This window comes from Vombatus ursinus, unplaced genomic scaffold, assembly GCF_900497805.2.
Source record: "Vombatus ursinus unplaced genomic scaffold, bare-nosed wombat genome assembly UNPS02014830.1, whole genome shotgun sequence".
Lineage (NCBI taxonomy): Eukaryota > Metazoa > Chordata > Mammalia > Diprotodontia > Vombatidae > Vombatus > Vombatus ursinus.
The window spans coordinates 30216135-30243933 of NW_020954608.1; the positions used below are offsets into that span (position 1 = coordinate 30216135).

The window sequence follows — 27799 nt, forward strand, 5'->3', positions numbered from 1 at the left end:
GTGCTAGGAATGAAGGGATAGGAAAAGGGAAGAGGTAAAGGAATTATTATGGCTGTCCCTGAAACACGGTAGGTGCTACATAAATATTAGCTATTATTATCATCATTGTTATTATTATGTTTTTGGAGGTAAATGTAGAATTGGGAGTTATGGGGGTAGGTAACAATGTTTTTCAGAGTGCTAGGCTTCCAGTCAAGAAAACTTGAGTTTAAGTCCTACCTCAAACCCTTACTAGCTATGTGACCCTGGTCAAGTCATTTACCCTCAGTTTCCTCAATTATAAAAAGAAGGGTTTAGATTCAATAGTTTCTTTCAACTTGACATGATCCTATGATTTTCCTGCTCAAGCTACAGCTTCTCTACTAGCTCAGTGCTATTTATGTCTTAGTCTGAAAAATTCATCCAAAGTAGTAGATTCCTTCTGCAATTTAAAAAGTCTTTGCTTTTGAAGATTTAAATCACAGAACAGTAACTATCCAAACAAGGATAAGAATTAATAGGAAAAGCTGCTGTTGCAAGTAAGTAGATCATTTTGAAGAAAACTACAAATACGATAAGTTTTTGAGGGAAAAGAGGCACTTTTTTCTAAGCTTTTCTTAACAAAGTACAAGGATACTTCATTAAAAATAAGAAAAAAAAAGTAAAGACAGTTACTCCTCTTAAAAACAAATCATAATACTGATTCCTTCTCTCACAGTCTTTCCAGGCTATCATACAAAGTTGCAGTTCTGATTTCAAATGGCACCTTTTAACATCTGCAAGTATACAATATATCAAACTCAATGAGGGAAAGTGGGTGAGGAATGGAGGAGGGAAGCTGCTTCCCTTCTTTTGTTCCCCATCTAATAAGAAGAAATGGTTTTAAAATGGACGTATGTGTTCAGTGCTCTGGAAAAGGTTCAGGATTTGTAGTGAGAGGACAGGGACACAGGTGCTTCCTGGCTACCTTTCTACCTCACTGACTTGAAATACTTTATGGACTACTTTGTAGTCTACTTGAAGACTGAGACATCATGTTATAGTTCTTCCTATTCCTACTATCTAACATTGAACAATCTAACATTAGTCAGGTCAGCAAATATTTAAGTGAGTTCTTCAATCAGGTCTGAATCTAGGAATCATCCTGAACTCTTCCCTCTTACTCATCCCCCTGCCCCCATATTCAATCACTTGCCAAGCCTCATCCATTCTGCCTCCTTAAGAGTTCTTGGTCCTCTTCTCACTAACTATACCACATTCATCCTAGTCCAGCCCACACTTCTCACATAGACTACGCAAAGGCCTAATTGTTTCCAATGCATCCCATCTTTCCCTCTCCAATTTAACCAGAAAGCTGACAAACTGATATTCCTAAAGTGCAGATCTGATCATGAAGTTTCAGTAAATCCCCTTTGTCTTCTCTGGCATTTAGCATTCTTCACAATTTGCATCTAGCCCATCTCTCCAGAGTGATAGCATATTATTCCCTTAATGAACTGTGAGTTCCAGTCAGACTGGCCTATATGATATTCCATCTTCCCCCTCCATGCCTTTGTATAGACAGTCCCTCAAGCTTGGAATGATCTCCCTCTTCAATTCCACCTCTCAAAACCCCTAGCTCACTTCAAGGCTCGGCTCAAACACCATCTTCTTCAAAAGGCCTTTACTAATTCCTCTCAGCTATTAGTAATCACCACAAATGTTATGTTTTTATTTTACATTTGTTTTTATTGGCTGAGTCTTGTCCTTTCTACCTTTGTAACACTGTATGCCCTCCATTCTCCTGTGACACTGCCACTACTCTGATTGCAGACCCTTACCATCCCAGACCTGAATTACTCCATTCCAATCTATGTCTCCCCTTGGCTGTAAAATCAATCTTCCTAAACTATAGGTCTGACCTTGGCAACCCCTATTCATTCAACTCCAGATGCTCCCTCTGGATTTCCTCTATGATCAGATATAAAATCCTGTTTGGCTTTGGACACCCTCCATAAACTGGCTCCTTCCTACCTTTCTAGTCTTCTTAACACTTTATTCCTCTTCACATATTCCATGACCCAGTGGTACTAGCCTCCTTGTTGTTCTTTGCACAGGACACACTATCTCTTAAATCTAGACATTTTCACTAACTGTTCTGCATGCCTGGAATACTCTCCTTCCTCATCTCCCCCTCCAGTCTCTTCCTTCAAGTTTCAGCTAAAATCCTACCTTCTGCAAGAAGCTCCTCCTACTCCTCTTTAATTTTAGTACTTTCCCTCAGAGGATTATCTCCAATTTATCTTGTATACATCTTGTTTGTAGATAGTTGTTTTGCCCCTTAGACTGTAAACTCCTTGAGGGCAGAGATTATCTTTTTCTTTCTTTGTATTCCCAGCATTTATCGAAATTAAAGGCTGGCACTGTAACAGGTAATTAATGAGGACTTGTTGACTTTACACGTGCATAAGCTTCTTGAGGGCAGAAATTTTTCTATTTGTTATCTCCAGCACCTGGCACACACACTATGAACTTTAAAATGAATACTTATTAATTAGGCTATTAGGGCAAAGTTGGAAAACTCATACATCGTATAATTTCCACCTCTATCTCTAGTCCTGAAAACTCTTTTATCTCTGTTACTAACTGGTTTTTCAGCCTTTGGTCTCAATACTGCCCTATGACCCTTTGCTGGAGAGGCAACCTGGCTTAGGGTAGAAGATGGAAAGGTATTCCTGGAGTCAGAAAGACCTGGATTTAAATTCTTCTTCCTGCTGAACTTAATATTTTGGTGCCCCAAGCCACTCTCTAAGATTATAAATTACAGACAAGTTGTCTATTTACATCATTGGAGGGAGTTTTTAAATATACATACTGGAATAGATGTTCTCTAGAATCTCTTTCTGCCCCAAATCTATGATCCTAGTAACATGGTATACATAACACACACACACACACACACACACACACACACACACACACACACACACAAATATGTCTCATGCTATTGAAGCCAAAAACTGCACTAAGACTTTTGCGACACCCTAAGGATACATAAATGAAAAAAAGGGAACCAGATCATTTTATTACATAGAACAAGTTTCTTTGGGACCCAAATTCACTGAAAGTACCTGAAATGTGGGTTTGAAATACTAAAAGAAAAAAATTTGCATCACTTGTAATCATGAGGTTAGGTCTGGAGTTAATAATAACTAATGTTCATATAGTGCTTAAAGGTTTGCAAAGTTCTTTCCCTGTATGATTACATTTGAACCTCACAACAACTTCCTTTAGATAGGTGCTATTATTCTCCCCATTTTACAGATAAAACTGAGGCAGATGAAGGTTTAGTGACTTGCCCAGGTTACTGCCAGTAGGTATCTGAGGCAGTTGGAACCTAGTTCTTCCTGACTCCAAGCCCAAAGCTCTATTCACTATGACACTACATACCATCTTACTAGGATCACAGATTTGGAGCAGGAAGGGATGCTAGAGGACATCTATTCCAAATCTCACATTTTACATATGAGGAAATTGAGGCCCAGAAAAGTAAAGTGACTTGCCCAAAGGTCCACCAGTGATGGAGCTGGCATTTGAATACATGATGTCCTTTGACCCCACGTTGCTGTTGAGCCGTTTTTCAGTTGTGTCCCGTTCTTGGAGACCTCATTTGGGGTTTTCTTGGCAAAGATACTGAAATGATTCGCTATTTCCTTCTCCAGCTCATTTTACAGATGAGGAAACTGAGGCAGTCACTTAAGTGAGTTGCCCAGGGTCACACTGCTAGTAGGTGTCCAAGGCCACATTCGAGCTCAGGAGGAGGAGTCTTTCTTGACTCCAGCCCCTGAGCTCTACCCACTGCCCCACCTGGCTGGTCAAATGACTCCAAACCCTTCCGCTACCTCAGCCCCCTCCCCAGAGTTGCCATTTCATCCCGATGGCACACAGTCAGCGTCCATACCCTTGGGACCTCAAGGCTTCAGTTCTCCGCACCCCAGTCCCACCTTCCCAATGTCTTGGAAGCCAAGACCTCAAGTCTTTTCCTCGGGCCTTGGGGATTCCGCAGCGCTGGCAGCTTGTCCTCCCTTTCGGCCTCAGTCTCGCCTCCCTCAAGTGCTCGGTTACTTTCCCACAAAGGGACAACGTGGGCCTGTCCGCACCCCGGGCCCCGGCCCGAGACGCCAGGCCAACCCCCGGGGCTCCCCGAGAAGGGGACGCGGAGCCGGAGCCAGGGGGCCACGGCAGACATCCCAGGGCCTCGCTCCGCTCCGAGGCCGCCCCGAGCAGAAAGGCGGGCGGGCGGGCGGATCCCACCGCGCCGCCGGCCCCGCTCGCTCCCTTCTCCCTTCCCTGCCCCAGCCCCCACAAACCTGCAAGGCGCGCCGAGCCTCCCCGGGGCTCCCCGTTTTCCCGTTGCTTCGGCCGGTAGCCGTAGACGCCTCGCTCGGTCTGGTAGCCGCGACGGAGGAGGGGCCGGGGGATCCACCCGAGGCTCCGCCTCGCGACGGAGACGGTGGCGGCGGCGACTGAGTAGGCCATGGCTCCGACGCTCGCAGCCTGGCCCGGGGCAAGAGACGTCGGCCTAGCAGCGGTTCCGAAGCCCCAGGCTGGGGAGAGCGCGGCCAGCGTGCCGGCCCGGAGCCAAGAAGCTCCGACCCCCTCCCCCGACACCGCCCCCGCACCTGATTGGCTCATAGGAGACCGGCCCCGCCAAGAAGGCCCGCCCCTGCCCCTCCCCCCGTGCCAACGCTCTGGGTAGAAGCTTGAGGGGAGGGAAGGAGTGGGCGGGACTTTCAGGGCAGGGAATGATTGGCTTACTTACAGAACAATGCAAAACAAAACCTCGCTGTGTGTCCTCCACTCAGGAGCCAGCGGAACGTGCATTTTTCACTTCTTTCGTGCCCCTTTGTCCCCAGCTCTCCCCACCTCTTCATCCCCAAACTAAAAGCTACAAGTCTTCCCCTCATTACCCAAAGTCAGCCCTAAGAGAGAGGGGAAAGAATAGCGGAAGAAGACAGGTAGGTGAGGCCACTATATGGTAGTGGATAGACGGGCTGGACTTGGGAGTCTGGAAGACCTCAGTCCTGGTTGGACCTCGGACCTTAGTTGTATGACTGCAGGCATGCCATTAATTCTTCACGCTAAGTTTTTTCATATGTAAAATGGGAATAAAAGTAATGATGATGATGATAGAATCAACCTCACACGGGGAGATCCAAATGAGATGTATGTATCTTTATAAACCTTAAAGTTATGAAAATGCTAGCTATTGTTTGAGGGGGGAGGACGAAGGAAGTCTGAGGGATGAAAGAGGGGTAAAGACTAGAAAATAAATTTCTTTTCTTTTTGGAAATTTAATCTGGATCCTAGATCTAAAAGCGATCTCATCTAACCTCCTTTTACAGATAAAGAAACTTGAGCCTAGATAAATTAGGTTAGCAGAAGGTCACAGCTAGTAAACAGAAGGGGCAATATTTGAACTCCCCATCCTCTGAATTTAGTGTTCGCAGGATTTTACTGAGCCAGTGTCTAACCTGAGAATGAGGAAACAGCAGGCCAGAAACAAAGTGCCAGTAATGAGGCAGCCATTTAATTAGTTTCATTATAAAGAACAGATTTGCAAATCGGGAATTCTCCTGATCAGAATTCCACCCTCCTGAAGTGAAGACAGATATCATATACATAAATCACAAGTGGAAAGGACGGTGGATTACAAACAATGTTTTCCCAGGCTTCAGCGGTTTCCCATGACAGACACACAAATGGAACAATTCTGGAGTCCTTGGGGGTCGTTACTTGGTGGGTCTAAGGACCAGAGTTTTGTAACAGGAACAGGTTCTACAGTTTTTGATTCACTTCACTTTAGGTAGAAGGATGCCAGTGATTGTGAGCCTTGTCAAAGTTTCATTGATCATTTTAAGCTCCGTTGTGTGCTCCTTCACAATGCTCCTTCACAAGAGAGGCAATTCTGAAAAATCTAATCTATTAGGATGTTCATTACATATATCATATTGATTATTATAAAAATCATAATTCCCTTCACAACATCCATATTACCAAATATGGTAATCCACTCTTTTGGCATATCAACTGGACTGAATTGACCTCTAACCTTTGTGAGGCCAGAGTGGAACAGAGCAGGCTAAGACAGGACAGTCAGGAATCAAAAGGAAGTTTAATTTCAAAGTGAGGGAAATGGCTTGCAAGCAAGGAGGGGATCTAGACACATGAGGCAGGGCCCCACCCCTAGTGGGGGGACCTGTTTTTTAGTATAGCTAAACCAAGATACTTATACCAATAGCTACACAGTGAGCTGTAGCCCTGACAATGAGGAATAACAGCAACAATGAGACAAGTTTGATTCGTAGCAGGACTTCACGATGGGAACATGGGTACTTGTCCAAGCCTGTGCTTGTCTGAGCTCAGAGAACACCTGGTGCTGGTCAAAGCAATACAATAATAATGTGATTTTGCTAGAGGGTGAGATCATCCAGAGGCTGAGTGCAAAGGATTGTTGTTATGCCAAGCTCAGGGCACAGCTCACTTGCTGGAGCTTAGCTCTGAAAAACAGGGTGTCTCCTAATATCTTGACAAGGAAGGGAAAGCTGGCCCAAGACACTATTCCAGATCCCAGCCATATCCAAGCATAGCTTAGGCAGGAAACACAGTCTCCCATCTTGCCTTTTTTAGACAAGATTCCATCAACAAAAGAAGGAATTGGAGGTCTTTGTCTGAAGAACCCAGAGCTCCTTGAGGTATTGTTCTCATTGCTTCATCTTTTGTATCTGTTAAGCTATTGAAGTCATAGAATCACAGAATGTTAGCACTAGAATGTACTGATATTTCCTGGGATGAACTACTTCCACATCTCTACAGTCTGGCCCTATGGTGAATTGCCCTCTTTTCAAATACAAGTAGTACTTTTTGTCTAATCATGTGCGGTTCTGTGTTGATATTTTAAATGGTTGTAGTAGTTAATTGTTAACCAGACAACAAGAAATCCTTTCTGTCTCCTCCAGAGGAAATCCAACTCAAGTGAGGACTCAATAATTAAGGTGAGAGGGTGGAGATAGAAAAGGAAAAAAAAAATCACAAAAGGACTTGAATGTCAGGTGAAGGAATCTGAACTTTATTTGATAGATGAAGAAAGGGAAGTCACTGCAGATTTTTGAGCAGTACAGTCACAGAATTGTGCATTAGAAAGGTAAATATGATGATGGTAGAGTTGTTTAGAAAAAGAATGTTTTGAAGTAGGGATTAGACCAACTAATAATAATAGCATGTATATAGCACCTACTGTCCCGCCAGGCATTGTGCTAAGTGCTTTACAAATATTTCCTCATTTGATTCTTACAACAACCCTGGAAGGTAGATGTTGTTATTAATGCCATTTTACAATTGGGGAAACTGGGGCAAGCAGCAGTTAAATGACTTGCCAATCATCACACATTGATTATAATATTTCATGTAAAAGAAAACTACTAGGGTGAATGAAACTAGGTGGTATCAGTGGGAATGAAAGAGGTACTGAGGCAGTAAAATCAAAGGGGGAGGAATAGTGGGAGGGGACAGAAGACTGAGATTAGATTTGGGAGGCAGCTGAATATGTGCTTCTGGAGCTAGGGAGAGGAATAGGAAAGGAAGATAAAGATTTTTAGTTACCTTAAGAAGGGATAGTTGAAGCTGTGAACACACTGCTGCCAGATTAATCCTCCTAAAGCCAAGTTCTGATCATGTCAATTCACTAATCAAAATCCTTCAATTTTGCCCATTGCCCACTGAATCCAAATTCCTTATCTTGCACTAACATTGAAATGTTGCTCAATTGAGCCCACAAGGTCTGAAGTAACATGTCTCTCCCTATCCTGTACCCAACATGAAATTGAATCTGGTTCAGTACAGAAGAGCCTGCCTTTAGTGATAGAGGACCCCCTTTTCTAATACTAGGTTTCAAATAGTCTTATGGCACTTTCAAAAAAGTAAACTATTGGGGGCAGCTAAGTGGCACAGTAGATAGAGCACTGGCCCTGGATTCAGGAGGACCTGAGGTCAAATTCGGCCTCAGACACATAACACTTACTAGCTGTGTGACCCTGGGCAAGTCATTTAACCCCATTGCCTAGCCAAAACAACAACAACAACAAAAAGTAAACTATTCCTGGACTTGTTAGGGGAGAGGGGAAGGGGGAGAATACTCTGTCTTCATCACAGAAAATAAACCTCAAAAACATAATACTTTACTCTGTTTTTTGCATATAGTAGACATTCATTAATTTAATAACCAGTTATTAAGCACCTGTTATTTGCAAGGCACTGTGCTACATGATGGAAGAGATAATAATAGTACCCCAGTACAAGGTCTAGGAAGCATTCTCCCAACCTACACTCATCCTAGCAGGTCAAGTCCTCAGATAGCAGGCTACTCTGGCTCTTACTTAATCTAGGGGTTATCTTGTGGGCTTTTCTAATATGCTTATTCATGATTCCCTATCTGATGTGTTCCTTCCATTATTAATCATCAGTTTCTATATCCTCAATATCATTTAACAAATTATCGTCAATTATCTTTTACAAAGGTCTTTTTCCTGAAAGAAGGAACTTGGAGCACACCTCTCTGCACACACATATACTATCAGGTTCCTAGGAAAAGATGATTCAAATTTGAAGTGATTGTTACAAAATAACCCTCCAACAAGTTGGCTTCCTGGTATGGCCCAGCTGATGGACAAATCATTCCTTTACTTGCAGGACACGGAATCTTAGCTGCTGATTCCATTTGCTGTTGGGCTGGGTCTAGCGGGTAGCTGCTCAGAGCTCTCTTCCCCATACTACTGCTACTAGCTCTGATTGCTGAGGGGACAACGGATGGCTCTTCTTATCTTTCCAAGCTCACAAGATTATAACTTGGTTCATTTCATCTCTAGTACTCATTCATTTGATATCAGCAAAGAACCAACCAAATAGAGAGATTAGATTGAAAACACAGAGGCACCAGGCATTCATGGACATATGGATATCCTTAAAAGATATGAAACAAGAGTCAAAAAGTGTTTTTATGAATTTACAGGTTAAGGTGTTTTTTTAAATAAATTAAATGAGAGTGCCAGATAAAACAAATTAGAAAAGAAATGAGTTAGGGAAGAAAAAATTGGAAAAATATTTAACAGCTTGGAATAGGTGGTACAAAGCCTTGTTCAAGCAATGAACTACCTGAAAATGAGAATAAACCATATGGAGGTTAATGACTTCATGAGACAATAAGAAATATTAAAACAAGGTCCAAAAGCTGAAAAATAGTAGAAAAATGAATTTCAGCAAAAACAAGTGACCTGGAAATCAAATTTAGGAGAAATAATTTAAGAATCACTGGACTACTTGAATGTCATGACTGAAAGAGAGAAAGAGAGAGAGAGAGAGAGAGAGACAGAGAGAGCCTAGGTATCAATTTCAATAAATAAAAGAAACAGAAAGGATCCACTGGTTACTTCCTGAAAGAAATCCTAAAATGAAAACTCCGAGAATTATCATAGTCAAAAGCCATTATAGCCAGAGATTCAAGGTCAAAGGAAAAAATAAAAACCATACATAGCAAGCAAGCTGCCAGGAAAAAAAAAAAAAGAACTCAAGTGCTGAGGAGCCACAGTAGGGATCACACATGTAACCTGTGTTCCAAAGCTCATTTGCATAAGACTCTTCTCATTGGTGAAGGCTGATTATTCAGTGCTTTCATACCTGCATGAGGGGTAAAGGTGGTGAGACCTTGGGAAAAGAGAAATCTTTCATCTTTGGGCTCCCAGCTGCTGGAGGAGGGAGGAAAATGGATGGAGAAGAGGTAAAATAAGAATTTATAATTAGCCTGCTATGTGCACAGGCATTCTGCTAGGAGTTTCACTGATATCATTGAACTTGGTCCTCACAACAGTCTTGGGATGTAGGTGCTATTATTATTCCCATTTTACAGTTGAGGTAACTGAGACAGCTAGTAAGTATCTGACGCTGGACTTGAACTCTGATCTTCCTGACTCCAGGCCGGGTATTCTCTCTACGTTATCACCTAGATTCCTCTAGCCATCTAGCTGCTAGAGAAGATACTCAGTTCTGCACTGTCTTCAGGTCCCTGAAGGGAGAGAAAGATTCAAGGAAGAGGCTGACATGTAGAAGAGCTGGCACCTCAATTGTAGCCTAAAAACTTTGGGAAATTTCCCTGTGGATGAAATCTGGAACTTTCCCCCTCTTGGGTGAGTTGAGATAATATCATTCCCAATGGAAGAGTTCATTTACTCTATGTATTATCTAGTACAGAGGTTCTCAAACTTATTTGGCCAACTGCCCCCTTTTCAAAAAAAAAATTACTCAGTGCCCCATCTGGAAATCTGCTTTAACAGTTTTTTTAAAAATGTGTATAATTTCAAAAAATATAAAATATATATTTTTAAATGATGCATCTTAAATTTAATAATTTATTGTAAATTTGTGTTTTTCCCTGCATTACTGCATCATGTGATCATATATTATCATATTGTAAACAAGTCATTACATGCACATATTCCTGCAGATGCATGCTGGACTTCCCAACAATGTGGGCTCGCCTGCCAGCACTTGCTTGTTAAGACCTGTCTGCAGACTTGACCACTAATAACTTGCATTTTGGGTGTTTATTTGGAAAATAATGTAATCACTATGACTTTAACTCTGTTACACAAAAGATGAAACATGTATGAATGGTTTTTAAAAATATTCTTATCTTTTCTCTTTCCATATGCTTCTACCACCCCCTTATTTTTATTCAATATCCCCAATTGTACTCAAGGTTACTACTGACCCTCCTTGGATCATTCCAGTGCCCCCCCAGGGGGCAGTACTGCCCACTTTGGAAACCTCTGGTAGTATATATATTTTCATATGTATGCTTTCTATCTCTGATTTCTCTTTGCTATTGGCTTGGATAAATAAGTTTATTTGCTACTTACTATAGTCATTTTGTGGTCTTTGTGTAATTGGAATTTGGTGGGAAGGGAGTCAAACTTGAAGCACTCCTTCTCCCTTAAGGTATAATGAGCAGGAGCACAGCTTAAACATAAAAATTATTTCCTCTAGAGCAATAATATTTAGGGGGGGTGGATAAATATAGTTCTTGCCTAGAATTCCTTCTCTCTGAGGAGAACACAGTAACAGTCCTCTGGACCAATTTCCTCTTCCCCTCCTGGCAGAAATCAATGTCTCCCCTGGGAAAAAGTGAGCAGAGACTCAGGAGATAACTATTTATCTCTTCATACAAATGGCATCCAGATAGGCTGCAGACACACATAGTCTACATGGTCAAACTACAGCACATACTTCCTTATATACAACATTTAGTAGCTGCCACTATAAAGGAGCCTAGAGTTTATCCTACAACATCCCAGAAGGCAAAGGATACAGGTTTATAGCAAAAAAACAAAACAAAACAAAAACAAAAAAAAAAACCAAACCAAACCAAAAAAAAACCTGTCTCAAAAAAATTAAATATAATTCTGTGAGGGGAAATGAAATAGAGGACTTCCAAGAATACCTGATGAAAAGACTAGGACTTCATAGAAACACTGAAGGGTAAACACAGGAGTCAAGAGAAATATAAAAGGATAAAGAAGAGTAACCAATCATAAGAGATTAAAGGATAAACTGTTTACGTTCTAATATAGGTATATGACACACGTGTCCCCTCAAAGCTCTGTCATCATCAGGGGTCCCAGAAGGAGTTTAAATAGACAGAGTACCTGGGAGTGGTTCTGTCTTGATGATCTTAAAAGAAGAATGGAAAAGGAGGAGAAAAGGAATATACTAGGAAGGAAAAAGGAGAGGAAAGTTAGAGAAAACTCTCACATAATTGGTTGTTATTGGCTTTTTGTTTTTGTTTTTTGTTTTGGCTAGGCAATGGGGTTAAGTGACTTGCCCAAGGTCACACAGCTAGTAAGTGTTATGTATCTGAGGTCACATTTGAACTCAGGTCCTCCTGAATCCAGGGCCGGTGCTCTATCCACTGCGCCACCTCGCTGCCCCAGTTATTATTGTTGATGTTTGTCCTCATTTCTCAAAGAGGATCATGACATCAGGAAGGTGATGCCATGACTTGCAAGTGAAATGGATTTAAGTGAGGGAGAGCTGTGCAAAGTCACCAGTCTCACTTTCTCCTCCAGTGCCATCGGGGTCTAGTGACAAGATATAGATCAGGAGGACTGTAGATGGCTGATACTAACAAGAAACAAGGAGTGTGTGGAGTATGTGACACTTAACCTATTCTCATTTGAACTGGTAAAAGAAGGGAAGAATACACAATTTGGATAAAGAAATATATTTCACTCAAAAGGAAAATAGAACGGAAAGGAGATATGGGAGGAGGGGTAAAGATAAAAAGGAGGGCAGTTAAGAAAGGGATTAGTCCTAAGCAAAACAAACCCTAACTAAAGGTGCATAAAAATATTTGTAGTTGTTTTGGAAGGGGCAAAGAATTGGAAGCTGAGAGGTTGCCCATAAATTAGGGAATGCCTGAAAAAGATATGGTATATAAATAAATATATTAAAATATATAAATAGAGATATAACATATATATAATATATATAAATAAATATAAATATATAAAATACTATTGTGTTGTAAAAAATGATAAAAGAGATAGTTTCAGAGAAACCTGGGACGATTTATATGAACTGATGCAGAAGTGAGCAGAACCAGAACAATTTATACAATGACAACAATATTGTAAAGAAAAACAACTCTGAATGTATTAGGAACTCTGATCAGTGTAATGACCAACCATGTTCCAGAGGACTAATGATGCAAGATGCTACCCAATTTCTCTCAGAGAACAACTCAAAGTACAGAATGAAGCACAATTTTTTTAATGGTCATGTCAATGTGAGAATTTATTTTGCTTGATTATTCATGCTTGTAAGAGGAATTTTGTTTTTCTTTCTCAGTTATTGGGTAGGAAGTGGGAGAGACAAAAAGTGGATTTTGGCTGTTAAAAAAATAAAATGTTATTAAAAAAAGAAAATGAAAGTAACTGTAGTGCTCACCTTAAAGGTTTACTGTGAGACGCAGATGAAATAATATAGCTAAAGCACTAAGCAAACTTTAAGATGCTATATAAGTTTCACTTTTTTTTTAATGCTTTCTATAAATGGCAGTTACTGCTACCATTCAGAAAAGGGCAACTAGGATATTGAAAGGCTGAGAAGAAACTGCTTGGATGTTTATCCTGGAGCAGAGAAGAATAGACCAGACAATAACTGTCTTCAAGTATTTGAAAGACTGTAATAAAGAAGAATTATCAGATTTAGAATCATAGATTTAGAGCTGGAAAGGCTTTAGAGGTCATTTAGTGTAACCCTCTAATTTTTCAGATGAGGAAACTGAGGCCCAGAGAAGTTAAATAGTTTCCTAAGATCACACAGGTGATAAGTAGTATATTTGGAAAGTTAATGCAGGAAGGACCTTTGACTTCAAATTCAATGCTTTTCTGGTCACACAATACTGACTTATTGTGCTTGGCCCCAGAAAACAAAACTAGGATCAGTGAGGGGAAGTTGCAGCAGTAAATTTAGGCTTGAATAAAGGAAAAATATTCTAACAATTCAAATTTTTACAAAAATGGAATAGACTACTTTGGAGGATAGTGTTTCCCCTCATTGGAGGTCTTCACGCAAAGGACAGATGAGTATTTGGTTGTGTATGTTGTATGGAGATTCCAGTTCAGTATGAGTTAGACTATGTTAGACATGAGATCCCTTTTAACTCTAAAATTCTGTGATTTCTTTCTTCTAAATATTTTTAAGGGATCTATCATATTCTTTATATATCATAAAGGGACATTACAATTTCCTACTGTCATTGATGTATTTTGCCTATTTCTTCTTGCAAGTTTTGCTTTACTAATTTTGCTGCTAAACTATGAAGTCCATGTATTTTTAAAATTAAAATAGTCTCATTTTGAGAGAACCTTTTAATGTAATATAATGTCCTTGTTTATCTCTTATGCTTTCTTGACTGAATGCAACTTTGTCCAATATTATTAGTACCATGCCTACTTTTGGCAGTAGCTTTTGACTGTCTTTAATTTTTAATATATGTAGATTTTTCTAGATTAAAGGGTTTTTTTTCTGCTGAAAACAGTATATTGGCTTTTCTGCTTTAGTTAATGACTTCTTTTCATTTTGTTGGGGAATTTAAGTCTACTTATGTTTAGCTTTGTAATACTTATTCATTCATTCAACAATCATTTGCTAAATGCCTTCAATTTGCGAGTACTTTTCTAGGCCTTGGGAGATAAAAAGACAAAAAGAAAAGAGGTCCTACTTTTGAGAAGCATATATTTTATTGGGCAGAAATAACATGTATATAAATAAGTACATTCCAAATATATGCAAAATAAATACAAGGTAATTTTGGGGGTGAGCACTAATAATTGGTAAAATCCATTAAGACCTCTTAGTAGATAATACTAAGGACTGGTATCACTTAAATTACTTCCTTAGAATATTTCAATAGAATGTTCTACTGAAGTGAAGAGAGACTTGAAGCATGAAGGCCAATTAGAAGGCTATTGCAATAGACCAGGTAAGAGCTATGAAGGTCTGAACTTGAGCAGCAGCTGTGGGAGCAGAGAGAAGGGTGGACCAAAGGATACATAGATGTTGTAGACATAGAATCAATAAGATCTGGCAACTGATTGTATGTGAAAGAGAGTTAGGAGCAAAGGATGACTCTAGGATTGTGACCCTCTGCGACTGAAAGGATGGAGACGCCCTTGACAGAGTTAGGGAAGGTCAGGAGAGAGACCCATTTTGGAAGAGTTCTCTTTCAGATATGTTAGGATCAATATAGAACACCCAGTTTGAAACTTCTAGTAGGCAGTTGGTGATGAAGGACTGGAGTTCAGTATAGAAACTAAGGCTGGATTAACCAAACAAAAGCAGTGTCACAAAATCCTGCAGAGGTCAAGAAAGGACTGAGAAAAGGCCAATGGATTTGGCAATTAAGAGATGACTAACAACATTTCTCTCCATGCCATATTATAGACGTCCTTTATCAAGAGTGGGGAACCTTCGGCCTCAAGGCCACATGTGGCTCTCTAGGTCCTCAATTGTGGCCCTTTGACTGAATCCAAACTTCACAGAACAAATCCCTTTAATAAAAGAATTTGTTCTGTAAAACTTGGACTCAGTCAAAAGGTCACACCCAAGAACCTAGGAGGTCACATGTGGCCTTGAGGCTGCAGGTTCCCCATCCCTCTCCTTTACCACGTCCCTGTTCTTTATCCTTAAGCCTCACTGAACCACAGTAATTCATACTTTGGAAGTACCTTCTCTGATTGAGTGGCTCTTCTCAGAATCTTCCTTCAAGGAGGATGCCCAGGTCAGACATTTCATTCCTCTTATAGCTGCACCAGAGCCTTCCTCTGTTCATACCAAGTCAGGTATTTTTGTCTATCTTCCCTCCTACCCCCCACCTTTTCAGCTTCCTTTTATGTATTATCTTCTGCTACGGGAATGCAAGTTTTTTGAGGTTAGGGACACTGTCTTTCTACTTGTATTTATACTTCTAGAATTTAGCACAGTGCCTGGCACATACTAAAGCTTTAATGAATGCTTATTAACTAACTGAGAAAGAAAGTATAAGAACCAGAAATCAAGGCTTGGACTTAGTGGATTGCATGCTGCCCATGGAGTCAGAGAGACGAGTTAAAATCCTTCCTCAGACTCACTAGCTGTGCGACTCTGGGCAAGTCACTTAACCCCAATTGCCTCACCAAAAAAAAAAAATCCTTCCTCTGACACGAAGAGACCTTGACTGAGCAAGTCACTTAGCTTTTTCAATCTCAGTTTCCTCATATATAAAATGGGGATGATATAGCAACTACTTCAGAGGGCTGTTGTGAAGATAAAACAATATATCATATTTAAAGCCCTTGGCAAACCTTAAGGTATATGAATGATAGCTATTAAAACTCTGGAGCACTTTCACTTGAGTGATGTGGTTAGAAACCAGATTGCATAGGTTTGAGGAATGTGAGGAGAGGAAGTAGAAGAATGAGAGTAGACATGTTTTCCTGGCATATGCCTATAAAAAGGTGGAGCAATATAGCACGAAGCAATAGGGAGTCACTAAAGCAGTTATCTTAGAGAATTAATTGGGGTCACTGAGATTTCTTGTCTCCTGAACAAATGAGGAACATTCCTTTGGTTGGAAGTGGCTCCTCTCAGGTGTCAGGGGGAGAAAGGACCCAGTACAGTGTGAAAACATCAGATTTAGTGTCAAAGAAAGTAGATTTGAATACTGGCTTTGCTACTTATAATTACCCATGAATTCTAGGCAAATCACCTTTCTAAGCCTTAATTTTCTTATAGGTAAAATGAAGAAGGGCAGGTAGGTGGTTCAATGGATAGAGTACTGGGCCTGGAGTCAGGAAGACTCATCTTCCTGAGTTCCAATCTGGCTTCAGACACTTACTTGCTGTCTGATCTTGGTTTAGTCACTTAACCCTGTTTACCTCCATTTTCTCAACTGTAAAATGAGCTGGAGAAGGAAATAGCCAGTATCTTTGCCAAGAAAACCCTAAAAAGGGTCATGAAAAGTCACATACAATTGAAAACAACTGAACAACAAAAACAACAAAATGAAGAAAGAGGTTGGTCTGGATACTTTCCCTAAATCTATGATGCCCAGATTAATATATTTTCCATCATTTACAATAATATTGTTACAAATGCCTTCTTCCTGAATCTCTATTGTCACTTCTGGTTCTAAAACCTGTGTTCTTAATGGCAAGATTTGTATAGTCACTGAATCTGAGTCTGCAACTTAGAGGTATAATTCCCCATTCTGGTCTTAAATGACTAGAATCGTGAGGCAGGTGGAACACGTCTTTTGTCCGACAGAGAGAACTCCTGAATTTTCCCCCTTGATGATGAAGATGATGTCTAAGGATAAACTAGTCTCGCTGTGACAGAGAGGATTTGGGGGGTCTTGTCTTATTAAAATACACCTGGTTGAGGAGTTCCACCTAAGACCTCTGCTGGGAGTTAGGAGGAACTGCAGAAGGAGAAATCACATGGAGAGCAAAAAGCTGACACCTGCTGGGAGCAAAGAGGTTTTGAAAAATGAACTAACCCACTAGGAGTGACTCAACTTTGGAGAGCAGCAGCTGTGCACTGGAAGACAACCAGGACTAAAGGCAGGATTCATCAGCCAAGAGCTCCCTGTTTGTCCCTCCTTGTCTCCCACCACTAAGGTATTTTCTGCCATCATCTCCTTCACTTGACTCATATGTAGTGTTGTCCAACTTCTTGCCTTGCCAAGGCAAATTTGTCTACATGAGCAAGTGATCCCACTCCATCCTCTGTCCTCCAGAAGATTGCCCCCTCTATTAACTATACTTTCTTTCGTAAAATTATATTTTATTTTTCCCCAGTTACATGTAAAGACAATTTTTAATATTCATTTAATAAATTTTTGGAGTTCAAAATTTATCTCTCTCTCTCTCCCTCACCTCCTCCTTCTCTGAGACAGTAAGCAATTTAATGTAGGTTATACATGTTCAATCATGCAAAACATATTACTGTCTTAGTCATTCAACTATACTTTCTCACTAATCTTTATCCTCTCCCTGTCTACTGGCTACTTTCCTGATGCCTATAAACACAACCATATCCTGCCTATTCTCAAAAATAACTTCATTTGATCCATCCATCCCCAATAGCTATTGTCCTAAAACTCTCTTTCTTTTCATGGCTAAACTCCTTGAGAAGGCCATTCATAGTCAGTGCCTCCTCAGCTTCCTTTCCTTTCACTCACTTAATTCTCTGCACACCTCATCATTTAACTGAAACAGCTCTTTCCAAAGTTAGCAGTGCTCTCTTAGTTGCCAAATCTAATGGCCTTTTTTCAATCCTTGATCTGTCTTTAGGCTTTGCCACTTGTAGATCACACTCTTTTCCTCCATAGTTTCTTCTCTCTAGGTTAGGACACCATTCACTCCTGGCTCTTCATCTAGACCATGCCCACTAATGATGGGTGTCTTGAAAGCCATTGCCCTGAGCCCCCTTCTCCCCCTATGCTATTTCACTTGGTGATCTCATCAGCTCTCATGGATTCAATTATCACTTCCAGACACAGCTAGGAGTGCTGGACCTGGAATAAGGAAACCCTCGCTACCTTTGTGATCCTGGGAAAGTCGCAGTGTTTGCCTGCCTCAGTTTTCTTAAATGTTGAGTGGGAATAATAATAACAATAATAATAACTACCTCCCAGGATTGTTGAGAGGATCAAATGAGATATTTATTTATTTAGGTGAGGCAATTGGGGTTAAGTGATTTGCCCAGAGTCACACAGCTAGTGAGTATTATGTGTCTGAGGTTGGATTTGAACTCAGATCCTCCTGACTCTAGGGCTGGTGCTCTATCCACTGCATCACTTAGCTGCCCCCGTAATGAAATATTTATAAAGCACTTAGTTAAGCACTGTGCCTGGCACATAGTAGGTAGTTAATAAATGTTTACTGATTGATTGCTAGGGGTTCATGGGGTATCCTAGGTTTTCAGTCTCCAGCCTCCACTTTAACTTAGTGCTGATTAGCTTGGGTATAAATTGGCACTGCCACCCTTCTCTAGTGATCACAAAAATCTTTCCTTTGTTGATTAATTTTGTTTAAACATAATATTCTTTAGTTTTTTTAAATAAAGGCCTAGGGTAGGATTTATTATGAAAAAAAAGCAGGGGGCAAGCATGACATCAGATAAACTTAAAGCCAAAATAGATCTAATCAAAAGAGAAAAATAGGGAAACTATACTGTGTGTCAGTAATATTATTCAATATTGTTTTAGACCATTTAAAATAACCAGACAGCTTGAAATACCTGAGAGTGTACTTGCCAAAACAGACACAAGAACTATGTGAACATAAACACAAAACACTTTTGATACAAATAAAATCAGATTGAAAAACTGAAGTAATATTTATTGTTCACGGGGTAGGTAAAGCCAATATAATTTAAAAGTGACAACTCTGCCTAAGTTGCCATCTCAATTAAATTACTAAATTTCAATGCCATCTCAATTAAATTACTAAAAATTATCTGTTAGAAAAAATAATAACAAAGTTCATTTGGGAGAACAAAAGGTCAGGAACTTTAAAGAAACCAGGGGGAAAAAAGATGTAAAGGATGCAGATTTAGCAGTATCAGACCTTAAACTAAGGTTACCTTAAATAAGGTAAGAGCATTGTTAAAGTACAAAATGGATAATTTTGATTATTTTAAATTAAAATTTTCTTGTATAAATAAAATCTATGCATCCAAGAATAGAAAGAATGTAGAAAATTGGGGGAAAAACTTTCATAATCTCTCAGATAGTATGTGATTGGGTGGAATATTGTTGTGGTATAGGAAATAATGAGCTGGTTGATTTAGAAAAACATAGAAAGACTTGGACTTATGAAGGAAGATGTTATTCACCTTCAGAGAAACAGATGACAAGTGGTAATAAGCATAGCTTTTACATACATGTGTATGAGTGTTTATGTGTATATATGAGTATGTTTATAGATATCTATGTTTATGTGTGTATGTTTGTATGTGTATATTTAATTGCAGTCTTCTTTAGAGCAGGGGAGGAAGAGGGAAAATAAAGTAAAAAAAGTATACAGAAGAGAACAAAAGAAAAACTAGAAGAAAGCAAAGAAAAGCTGGGCAGCTTTGAAAACAATGTAGTATTTATTATATAGGTTTTCTTGAAATAGAAATTTGTTGTTTCACATTGAATACTCTCTTATGTTCTGCTGTGTAGGTGGCGATGTTTTTTGTTTCCTTTCTCATTTTATATTTAAGTTTAAAATAAATTTAAAACTTAGAAAAAATTAATTTCAAAAAAAGGAAGCTATTGTGATCATTTAGACATGTTGATGGGATAAAAAGTGAGAAAAAATAAAAGAGATAATATATAAATGCAAAAAAAATAATCTAAAGTTACCAATGATCTCTTAATTGACAAAACAAATGACCATTTCTCAATCTATGTTCTTTTTGCCCACTCTGAAGGTTCTGACACTACTGATCACCCTCTTCTCATTGAAATTCTCTTCTCTATAGGTTTTCATGACAATCCTTTCTCATGGTTCTCCTTCTCTATGACAGCTCCTTCTCACTCTTCTTTGTTGTAACTTCTAGATAATGTCCACTAACCAATGTTGTCTCTTAGCTCTGTCCTGCCCCTATTCTCTTTTCTTTCTATATTATTTCACTTGGTGATCTCTTCAACTCTTATGGATTCACTTATTATCTCTGTGCTGCTGATTCTCAGACCCACTTATCTAGGCCTAATTAGTCTGCTCACCTTCAGTCTTACGTCGACAACAGCCTACTAGACATCTTAAATTGGACATATCATAGACATCTTAAACTCAACATGTCCAAAACTCAACTCATCTCTTCTCTCAAACTGGCCCCCTCTTACTAACTTCTCTATAACTGTTGGGGGTACCACTATCCTTAGGCTTATAATTTAGGTTTTATCCTAGACTCTTCGCTCTTCTTCATCCCCCCTATTCAAACTGTTACCAAGGCAAGTTGGCTTTACCTTCATAACATCTCTCACAGATGCCCCATTCTCTCTTCTGATAAAGGTACCACAGTAGTATAGGCCCTTATCACTTCATGACTAGAATATTGCCATAATAGACTGCTAGTTTGTCTTCCTGCCACAAGTCTCTCCTCAATTCAGTCCATCTTCTATTCAGCTTCCAAAGAGATCTTCCTAAAGCATAGGTCTGACCATGTCATCTACCTATTCAATAAATTCTAGTGGCTCCTTATTACCTTCAAGGATCAAATATAAAATATTCCTTTTGGTGTTCAAAGTTCTCCATATCCAGTCCCCTTCTCCATCTTTCTAATCTTCTCACACCTTATTTCCCACCAACATACTCTGTGATACAATATACTGTCCTCCTCACTGTTCCTAGTTCAAGACACTTAATCTTTAGACGCCAACCATTTTCACTGGCTATGAAAATTTTATTTTCTCTGGCATTTCCTTCCCCCCGCCACTTAATAGTATTTTATTTTTTTCCACTTACATGGAAAGAGAGTTTTCAACATTCACTTTTATAAGCTTTTGAGTTTCAGATTTTTTTCTCCCTTCCTCTCTTTCCCCCTCCCCAAGATGGCATGCAATCTGATATAGGCTATACATGTACAATTATATTAAACATATTTCCACATTAGTCATGTTGTGAAAGAAGACTCTGAACAAAAGGGAAAAACCACAAGAAAGAAAAAAAGAGAGGGACACTAGTGTGCTTCAATCTGCATTTAGACTTCATAGTTCTTTCTTTGGATGTGGATAGGATTTTCCATCATGAGTCTTTTGGAATTGTCTTAGATCATTGTATTGCTAAGAAGAGCTAAGTCTATCAAAGTTGATCATTGTACAATGTTGCTATTACAGTGTACAATATTCTCCTGGTTCTGCTCATTTCACTCAGCATCGGTTTGTGTAAGTCTTTCCAGTTTTTTTCTGAAAATTTCCTGCTCATCATTTCTTATAAAATAATTATATTCATATACCATAGCTTGTTCAGCCATTCTCCAACAGATGGGCATCCTCTTAATTTCCAGTTCTTTGCCACTATAAAAAGAGCTGTTCTAAATATTTTTGTACATGTAGGTCCTTTCCTTTTTTATGATCTCTTAGAGGATATAGACCTAGTAGTAGTAGTATTGCTGGACCAAAGAGTATGCACAGGTATATAAACATGATATTCTTTTTTTAATTTCCACCCTTCCTCATGGAGCCAGCCCTTGAAACAAAGATTTAAAAAGAAACAAAAAAAAAGTTCATCAAAACTAACATATCTACTTTTTTTTTTGACAGTATATGCAATATCCATACCACTTACTTCCTGTGAGCTACTACTCCTCTACCCCACCTCAGCCACATGTTAGTACAGTCATACTTTTGATCTTACTATTACCTACAAATGTACCACATCTATTTTCAAGAACTCCAAAATCTCCATATACAACTATAATTCATTGGCTTTTCACCTCTTCCTCTGCCTTTCCTTGGAAAATATTATTACTTTTTGTCCACATAGTGGCCTCCAATTCCTGAACCCCTCAGTTCTCCCTCAGGCTGCCTTCTCTGGATTAACCATTCTTTCTTCTTTTTCCTATTTTGGCCCCTTGGTGAACCAATTCAACTCTGCTCTGTCCTCCTCTCTTGAATTTCTAGCCCCTTTATTATATTGCTGATTACAACCAGCCAAGTTTCAGCCTTGGATCACTCCCACCATTGCTGAATGCAGATTGAGAAAATCTCATAACTGTTCTGACTGGGTCCATTACAAATTTATGTTACACAATCTAAATTGGGCTTTTACTGCTGTTGAGCCATCCTATCATACCTCCCTCATCAACTCACTATCCCACTCTCCACAGCAGCTCTTCCTAAACTTTTTATCCCTCCTAAAACTTCCCGTGGTTCCCATTCCTCCTACTCTTAGCTGAGAACCTTGTCTGAAAAAAATTGAGGCCATTTACCATGAACTCCTTCTTCTTGCTTCTTTCTTATCCCCTATCACTCAAGTGTTTTTTGCCACTCTCTCCTCCCTCACCTCTGTCTCACATGATGAAATGGCCTTACTTCTTACCAAGGCTAATTCCTCTACTTCTTCAAATGATCCCATTCCATCCTGTCTCCTCTAACAGAGTGCCCCTTATGTGACCCCCCCCATCACTTATTTTCAGTCTCTCCCTGTCCACTGGCTCATTCCCTACTGCCAACAAACATACCCATGCTTCACCTATACTGAAAAAAAAAATCTCACTCGCTGCTTCCATCCTTACTATGGTCCATATCTCTCCTGCCATTTGTAACTAAATTCCTTGACAAGGCCATCTACAATAGGTGTCTCCACTTTTTCTCCTCTCACTCACCTCTTAATTCCTTACAACCTGGCTTCTAACCATCTCATTCCACTGAAACTGCCCTCTCCAAAGCTATTAATGAGGTCCTATTTGCTAAATCCCACGACTTTTCCCTCCATCTTCATTTTCCTCTAATCTCAAATCTCCAACTGCCTTTCAGACATCTTGAACTGGATGTCCAGTAGATATCTCAATATGTCCAAAATAGAACTCATTTTCTTTCTCCCTAAACCTTCCCCTCTTCCTACTTTCCCTATTACTGTAGAGGGCAACATCATCTTTCTATTTGCTCAGGCTTGCAACCTAGAAGTCATCCTGGATTCCTCATTTTCACTCACTCTCCATATTCTAGCTATTGTCATTCAAAGCCTGTCAATTTTGTCTTTGCAATATCTCTGGAATATACTCCCTTCTCTCCTCTGACTCTGCTAGTATTCTGGTGCTGGCCCTTATCACCTCAAGCCTTGATTATTGTAATAGTCTGCTGGTGGGTCTGCCTTCCTCAAGTCTCTCTCACTCCAATCCATCTTCCAACTATAAGTGATTTTCCTAAAACGTAGATCCAATCATGTCACACCCCACCCCCCAACTCAATCAACTCCAGTGGCTTCCTATTGCCTCCAGGAGCAAATACAAAATGCCTCATTCTACCTTTCCAGTCTTCTTGTACCTTACTCCTCAACAAGTATTCACTGAACCAGTGACTCTGGCCTCCTGGCTATTCCATGAATAAGACTTTCTATCTCTTGGCTCTGAGCATTCTCACTGGCTATCCTCCATGCCTGGCACGTACTCCCTCCTCTACTCTGACTACTGACCTCCCATGCTTCCTTTCAGTCCCAACTAAAATCCTTCCTTTTCTGGGAAACCTTCCCCAATTCTCTTAATTCTAGCATTTCCTTCTGTTAATTATTTCCTATATACCTTGTCTATACCTTGCTTTGTATAGATTTATTTGTATGCTGTCTTACCCATTAGATTGTTAGCTCCTTGAGAGCAAGGATTGTCTTTTGCCTCTTTTTGTATCCTCTGGCACTTAGCACAGTTCCTGGCACATAGTGGGAACTTAATAAATGTTAATGATTATTCTACATTTATATCCTCTCACCTTCGTAGTCAAAAGAAAGAGTTTATTTTTTCAACTCTTCAATCTAAGCCTGCTAACTGAATGAAGTTCAGTTTCACTTTATGGTTCTTCCTATTTGCATTATAGTAATCATTGGATATATTATTTTCCTGGTTCTTTTTACTTTACTCTTATCAGTTCACATAAATTTTTCCATATTTTTCTGAAATCTTCATTCCAATCTTAAAGCAGTGATTCTTATTCTCTCTCTCTCTCTTTTTTTGGTGAGGCAATAAGGATTAAGTGACTTGCCCAGGGTCACACAGCTAGTAAGTGTCAAGTGTCTGAGGACAGATTTGAACTCAGGTCCTCCTGACTCCAAGGTTGGAGCTCTATCCACTGCGTCACCTAGTTGTCCCCCAAACAATGATTTCTTGAGCTTAGTTTTGTGAACTAAGGGAATCTCTAATTACCTTGAGGGATATCACAAAATTGTTAAATTAAAAAATGTAATATTTTGTTTAGATATAAAGACACTTCCTCAAAACCTTTCTATAAAGTTTATTCCCCAGAAAAATGATTGCTAAAAGTGGGGGAGGACTGTCACAAAATGTTTTACGAAAACTTTTTATTGATTTAAATTCCTTGTATCTATGAAGATTTCCCTGAACTGTTTCCATTTATAATTTTCTGCCCCATTGCCAGTCAGTAAACATTAATCACTTACTATGTGCCAGATACTGGGCAAGTGATGGGGATACAAATACCTGCAAAAAGAAGCCCTACCTTCAAGGAGCTTACAATGGAATGGGGGAAGATGCACAAAAGGAAGCTGAAAATCCAAAATGAGGACAAAACTATGATGAACCCCCTCCTTAAATAAAGGCCCTGGAGGTCATGGCTCTGTCCTCCAGCAGAGTCCAATCAGAGGTGCAGAAGGTACTGATGAGATGTGAGTACTCAGACTCAGATTCAATTTTGAGTTGATGAGTTTCTTTTTTTTTCTAATTTTAATTAACTTATTTCTTTTTAGTTCTCAACAATTGCTTTTATAAGATTTTGAGTTCTAAATTTTTCCCTCCTCCCTCCATTCCCCCTTCCCCAAGAGGGCATGCAATCTGATATAGGCTGTATATGTATGATCATATTAAACATAATTCCACATTAGTCATGTTATGAAAGAAGCATCAGAACAAAAGGGGAAAAAACATGTGAAAGAAAAAACAACAATAAAAGAGAAAATAGTATGCTTCAATCTGCATTCAAACTCCATAGTTCTTTCTCTGGTTATGGATGGCATTTTCCATCATGAGTCTTTTGGAGTTGTCTTATATCACTGGATTGCTCAGAAGACCTAAGTGTAATAAAGTTGGTCATCGCACAATGTTGTTGTTAGTGTGCACAGTGTTCTCTTAGTTCTGCTTACTTCACTCAGCATCAATTCATGCAAATCTTTCCAGGTTTTTCTAAAGTCTACCTGCTCACCATTTCTTATGGAACAATAGCATTCCATTACATTCATATACCACAATTTGTTCAGCCATTCCCCAATTGATGGGCATCCCCTCAATTTCCAATTTTTGGTCACCACAAAAAGAGCTGCTGTAAATATTTTTGTACATGTGGGTCCTTTTCTCTTGTCTACGATCTCTTTTAGATACAGACCTACTAGTGGTATTGCTGGATCAAAGGGTGTGCACAGTTTTATAGCTCTTTGGGCATAGTTCCAAATTGTTCTCCAAAATGGTTGGATCAGTTCACCACACCCCCAACAACGCATTAGTGTTCCAATTTTCCCACATCTTCGGCCAACATTTATCATTTTCCTGTGTTGTCATATTAGCCAGTTGGATAGGTGTGATGTGGTATCTCAGAGTTGTTTTAATTTGCGTTTCTCTGATCAATAGTGATTTAGAGCATTTTTTAAATATGACTATAGATAGCTTTAATTTCTCCATCTGAAAACTGCATGTTCATATCCTTTATGAACATTTGTTCATAAATTTATCAACAATTTATCAATTGGGGAATGGATGAGTTTCTTAACGCATAATGGAAAGATCCAAAGAAGTCCAAAAGCAGCATACCTGGTGGGATGCTGGCCTCATAGACCAAACGTCCCTCTTCGCTTCTCTTCCATCCAAATTGTCAGACCAAATGTTCCTATTTTTGATTGGAGAACAGGATCATTTTATGTACACAGCGCTTTTAATAAAAGGAGGGTTTGTTGGGAAATTAAATATGATATTGCAACACCAAAAGGCTGGAAATCCCTCCATTAAGTTAAGAACTGAAAAAAAAGGAGAAAGGTGCCTTCATAAGTCATTCCAACACTCATAACAGACGTTTTTCGCTTCCTCATGTCTACAGTGAAACTAGGACATTGCTTAGGTGATGTAAAGGCTTTCAAGAGTTAGAGGATGACGTGGGCATGCACAATAGGCCAGGGAGTTCTTATGGGAATTTTTTGGAAACAAACCTATTTAACCTGGTTCTTTCCAAGAACGGAGTGGGAATTGAGACTACTCCTATTTGGGGGAGTGGAGGATTTTCTGGCAAAGATTTAAAAATTTCTTGGCTTATTTTCGCTGCCCCCTTTCCCTTCGAATCCTTAGGTAGCTATTACAATATCTGCTATGTTCCAATGAGTGACTCCCTTCCCAAAGCCAAAATCTTTCTTCTCCCACTACCACCATCACCAAAGTTTTCCTTCTTAAACCGTATGTTCCTATCAAACTATCCTTAACTTTGTCCCCAACGTGCTACCGTAGTTGCTCTTGGCTCCTCCCAACCCAGGGCCTCATGTCCCAGTTCTCACCCCCTCCTTAGGTGAGGCTGCGCCTGCGTACTTGTCTTTCCTGCTCTCTCCCTTTCCTGGTGACCAGCCCACTTCCTGTCTCTCGGCCGTCAGAACGCTCCTCCTTTCCTTTGCTGGGGCCCCAGGTTGAGGAGGTGGTAGTGGGTGGAGAGAGGCGGAGGGGGTTGTCCTTAACACCGCCGGTCTGAAAATCCCACTTATCTCCCCCTCGACCCTTCCCAGTCAGCCGCCTGAACTTGTCAGGGTGGGATGGTTCGGATTTCCCTAGAGAACTTGGGGGTCGCCATCCAGGAGCCAAGGAACGGGTGGTAGGCAACTACCCACAAGCTGGCGGGCCGGGAGACTTTCGTTCAGGCAATCGCGCGGACAGCTTCTTCCGTCCACCTCTCTCTGCCCCGCCCCCACCCGCAGTTCGGGTCCGCGTTGGTGAGTGGCGGGCGGGAGGGCCAGCGGGCGGGGGGAGGGGAGGGGGAGCCGAGGGGAAGGCGGGTCCTCGTCGGGAGATAGGTGAGGGGGGGAGGGGAGAGAGGAGAGCCGGAGCGGTAGAGTTGGTGCTGGGAAACCCGGGGCTGATGTTGACAACAGGCGAGAGGTGAGTGCTGGGGACGGAACCTCTTCCCTCTCCACATTCGCCCTCAGCCCTAGAGGCAGGAGTCTCGGGCTAGAGGGAGGGAAACCTGCCCTCCCAGCTCCCTGGGGCGGGCGGGGGGGGAGGGAGGGACACGAAGGAGGCGCCTCCCCCCCTCCGTACCTTAGCTCCCTGTGGGGACCGAGAAAGGGACGGAGGCGACGGGGTCGCCCTGCCCCGGCCCCCGCCCACTGGAGAAGGGGAAGGACGGGGTGCGCGCTCCACGGAGCCTGGGCCGGGCCGAGGGCTGGAGGTGGAGAGGTCCGAGGGAGTTGGGGGGCGTGGAGCGGGGAGGGGGGAGAATTGAGGAGCGATTTTCGGTTTTTTTGGGGGGGGTGTTGGGGGCGGGTGGTGCTTCGAGGAGCAT

At 40.5% G+C, this 27799-nt stretch overlaps 2 protein-coding genes across 7 annotated transcripts in view; one reads left to right on the forward strand and one right to left on the reverse strand.

Annotated features, from left to right (window-relative positions):
* The window catches only part of DHTKD1 (dehydrogenase E1 and transketolase domain containing 1), a 90321-nt gene extending 63967 nt beyond the window's left edge, over positions 1-26354 (reverse strand). Inside the window, exon 1 of one of the 2 annotated variants that reach the window (XM_027838752.1) lies at positions 26074-26354. Coding sequence is in view for 1 of the 2 variants with exons in the window: in XM_027838751.1 (XP_027694552.1) it covers positions 4329-4497 (169 nt within the window). In the remaining variant the exon portion in view is untranslated. Of the gene's footprint in view, positions 1-4328; positions 4498-26073 lie in introns of those variants that run through there. The other variant, XM_027838751.1, reaches the window with a different exon arrangement.
* Positions 26355-27102: 748 nt separating this feature from the next.
* The window catches only part of UPF2 (UPF2, regulator of nonsense mediated mRNA decay), a 126601-nt gene continuing 125904 nt past the window's right edge, over positions 27103-27799 (forward strand). For 3 of the 5 annotated variants that reach the window (XM_027838553.1, XM_027838557.1, XM_027838556.1), the window contains exon 1: positions 27324-27396. The gene's annotated coding sequence lies outside the window, so the exon portion shown is untranslated. Of the gene's footprint in view, positions 27231-27323; positions 27397-27672; positions 27694-27799 lie in introns of those variants that run through there. The other 2 variants (XM_027838554.1, XM_027838555.1) reach the window with 2 other exon arrangements.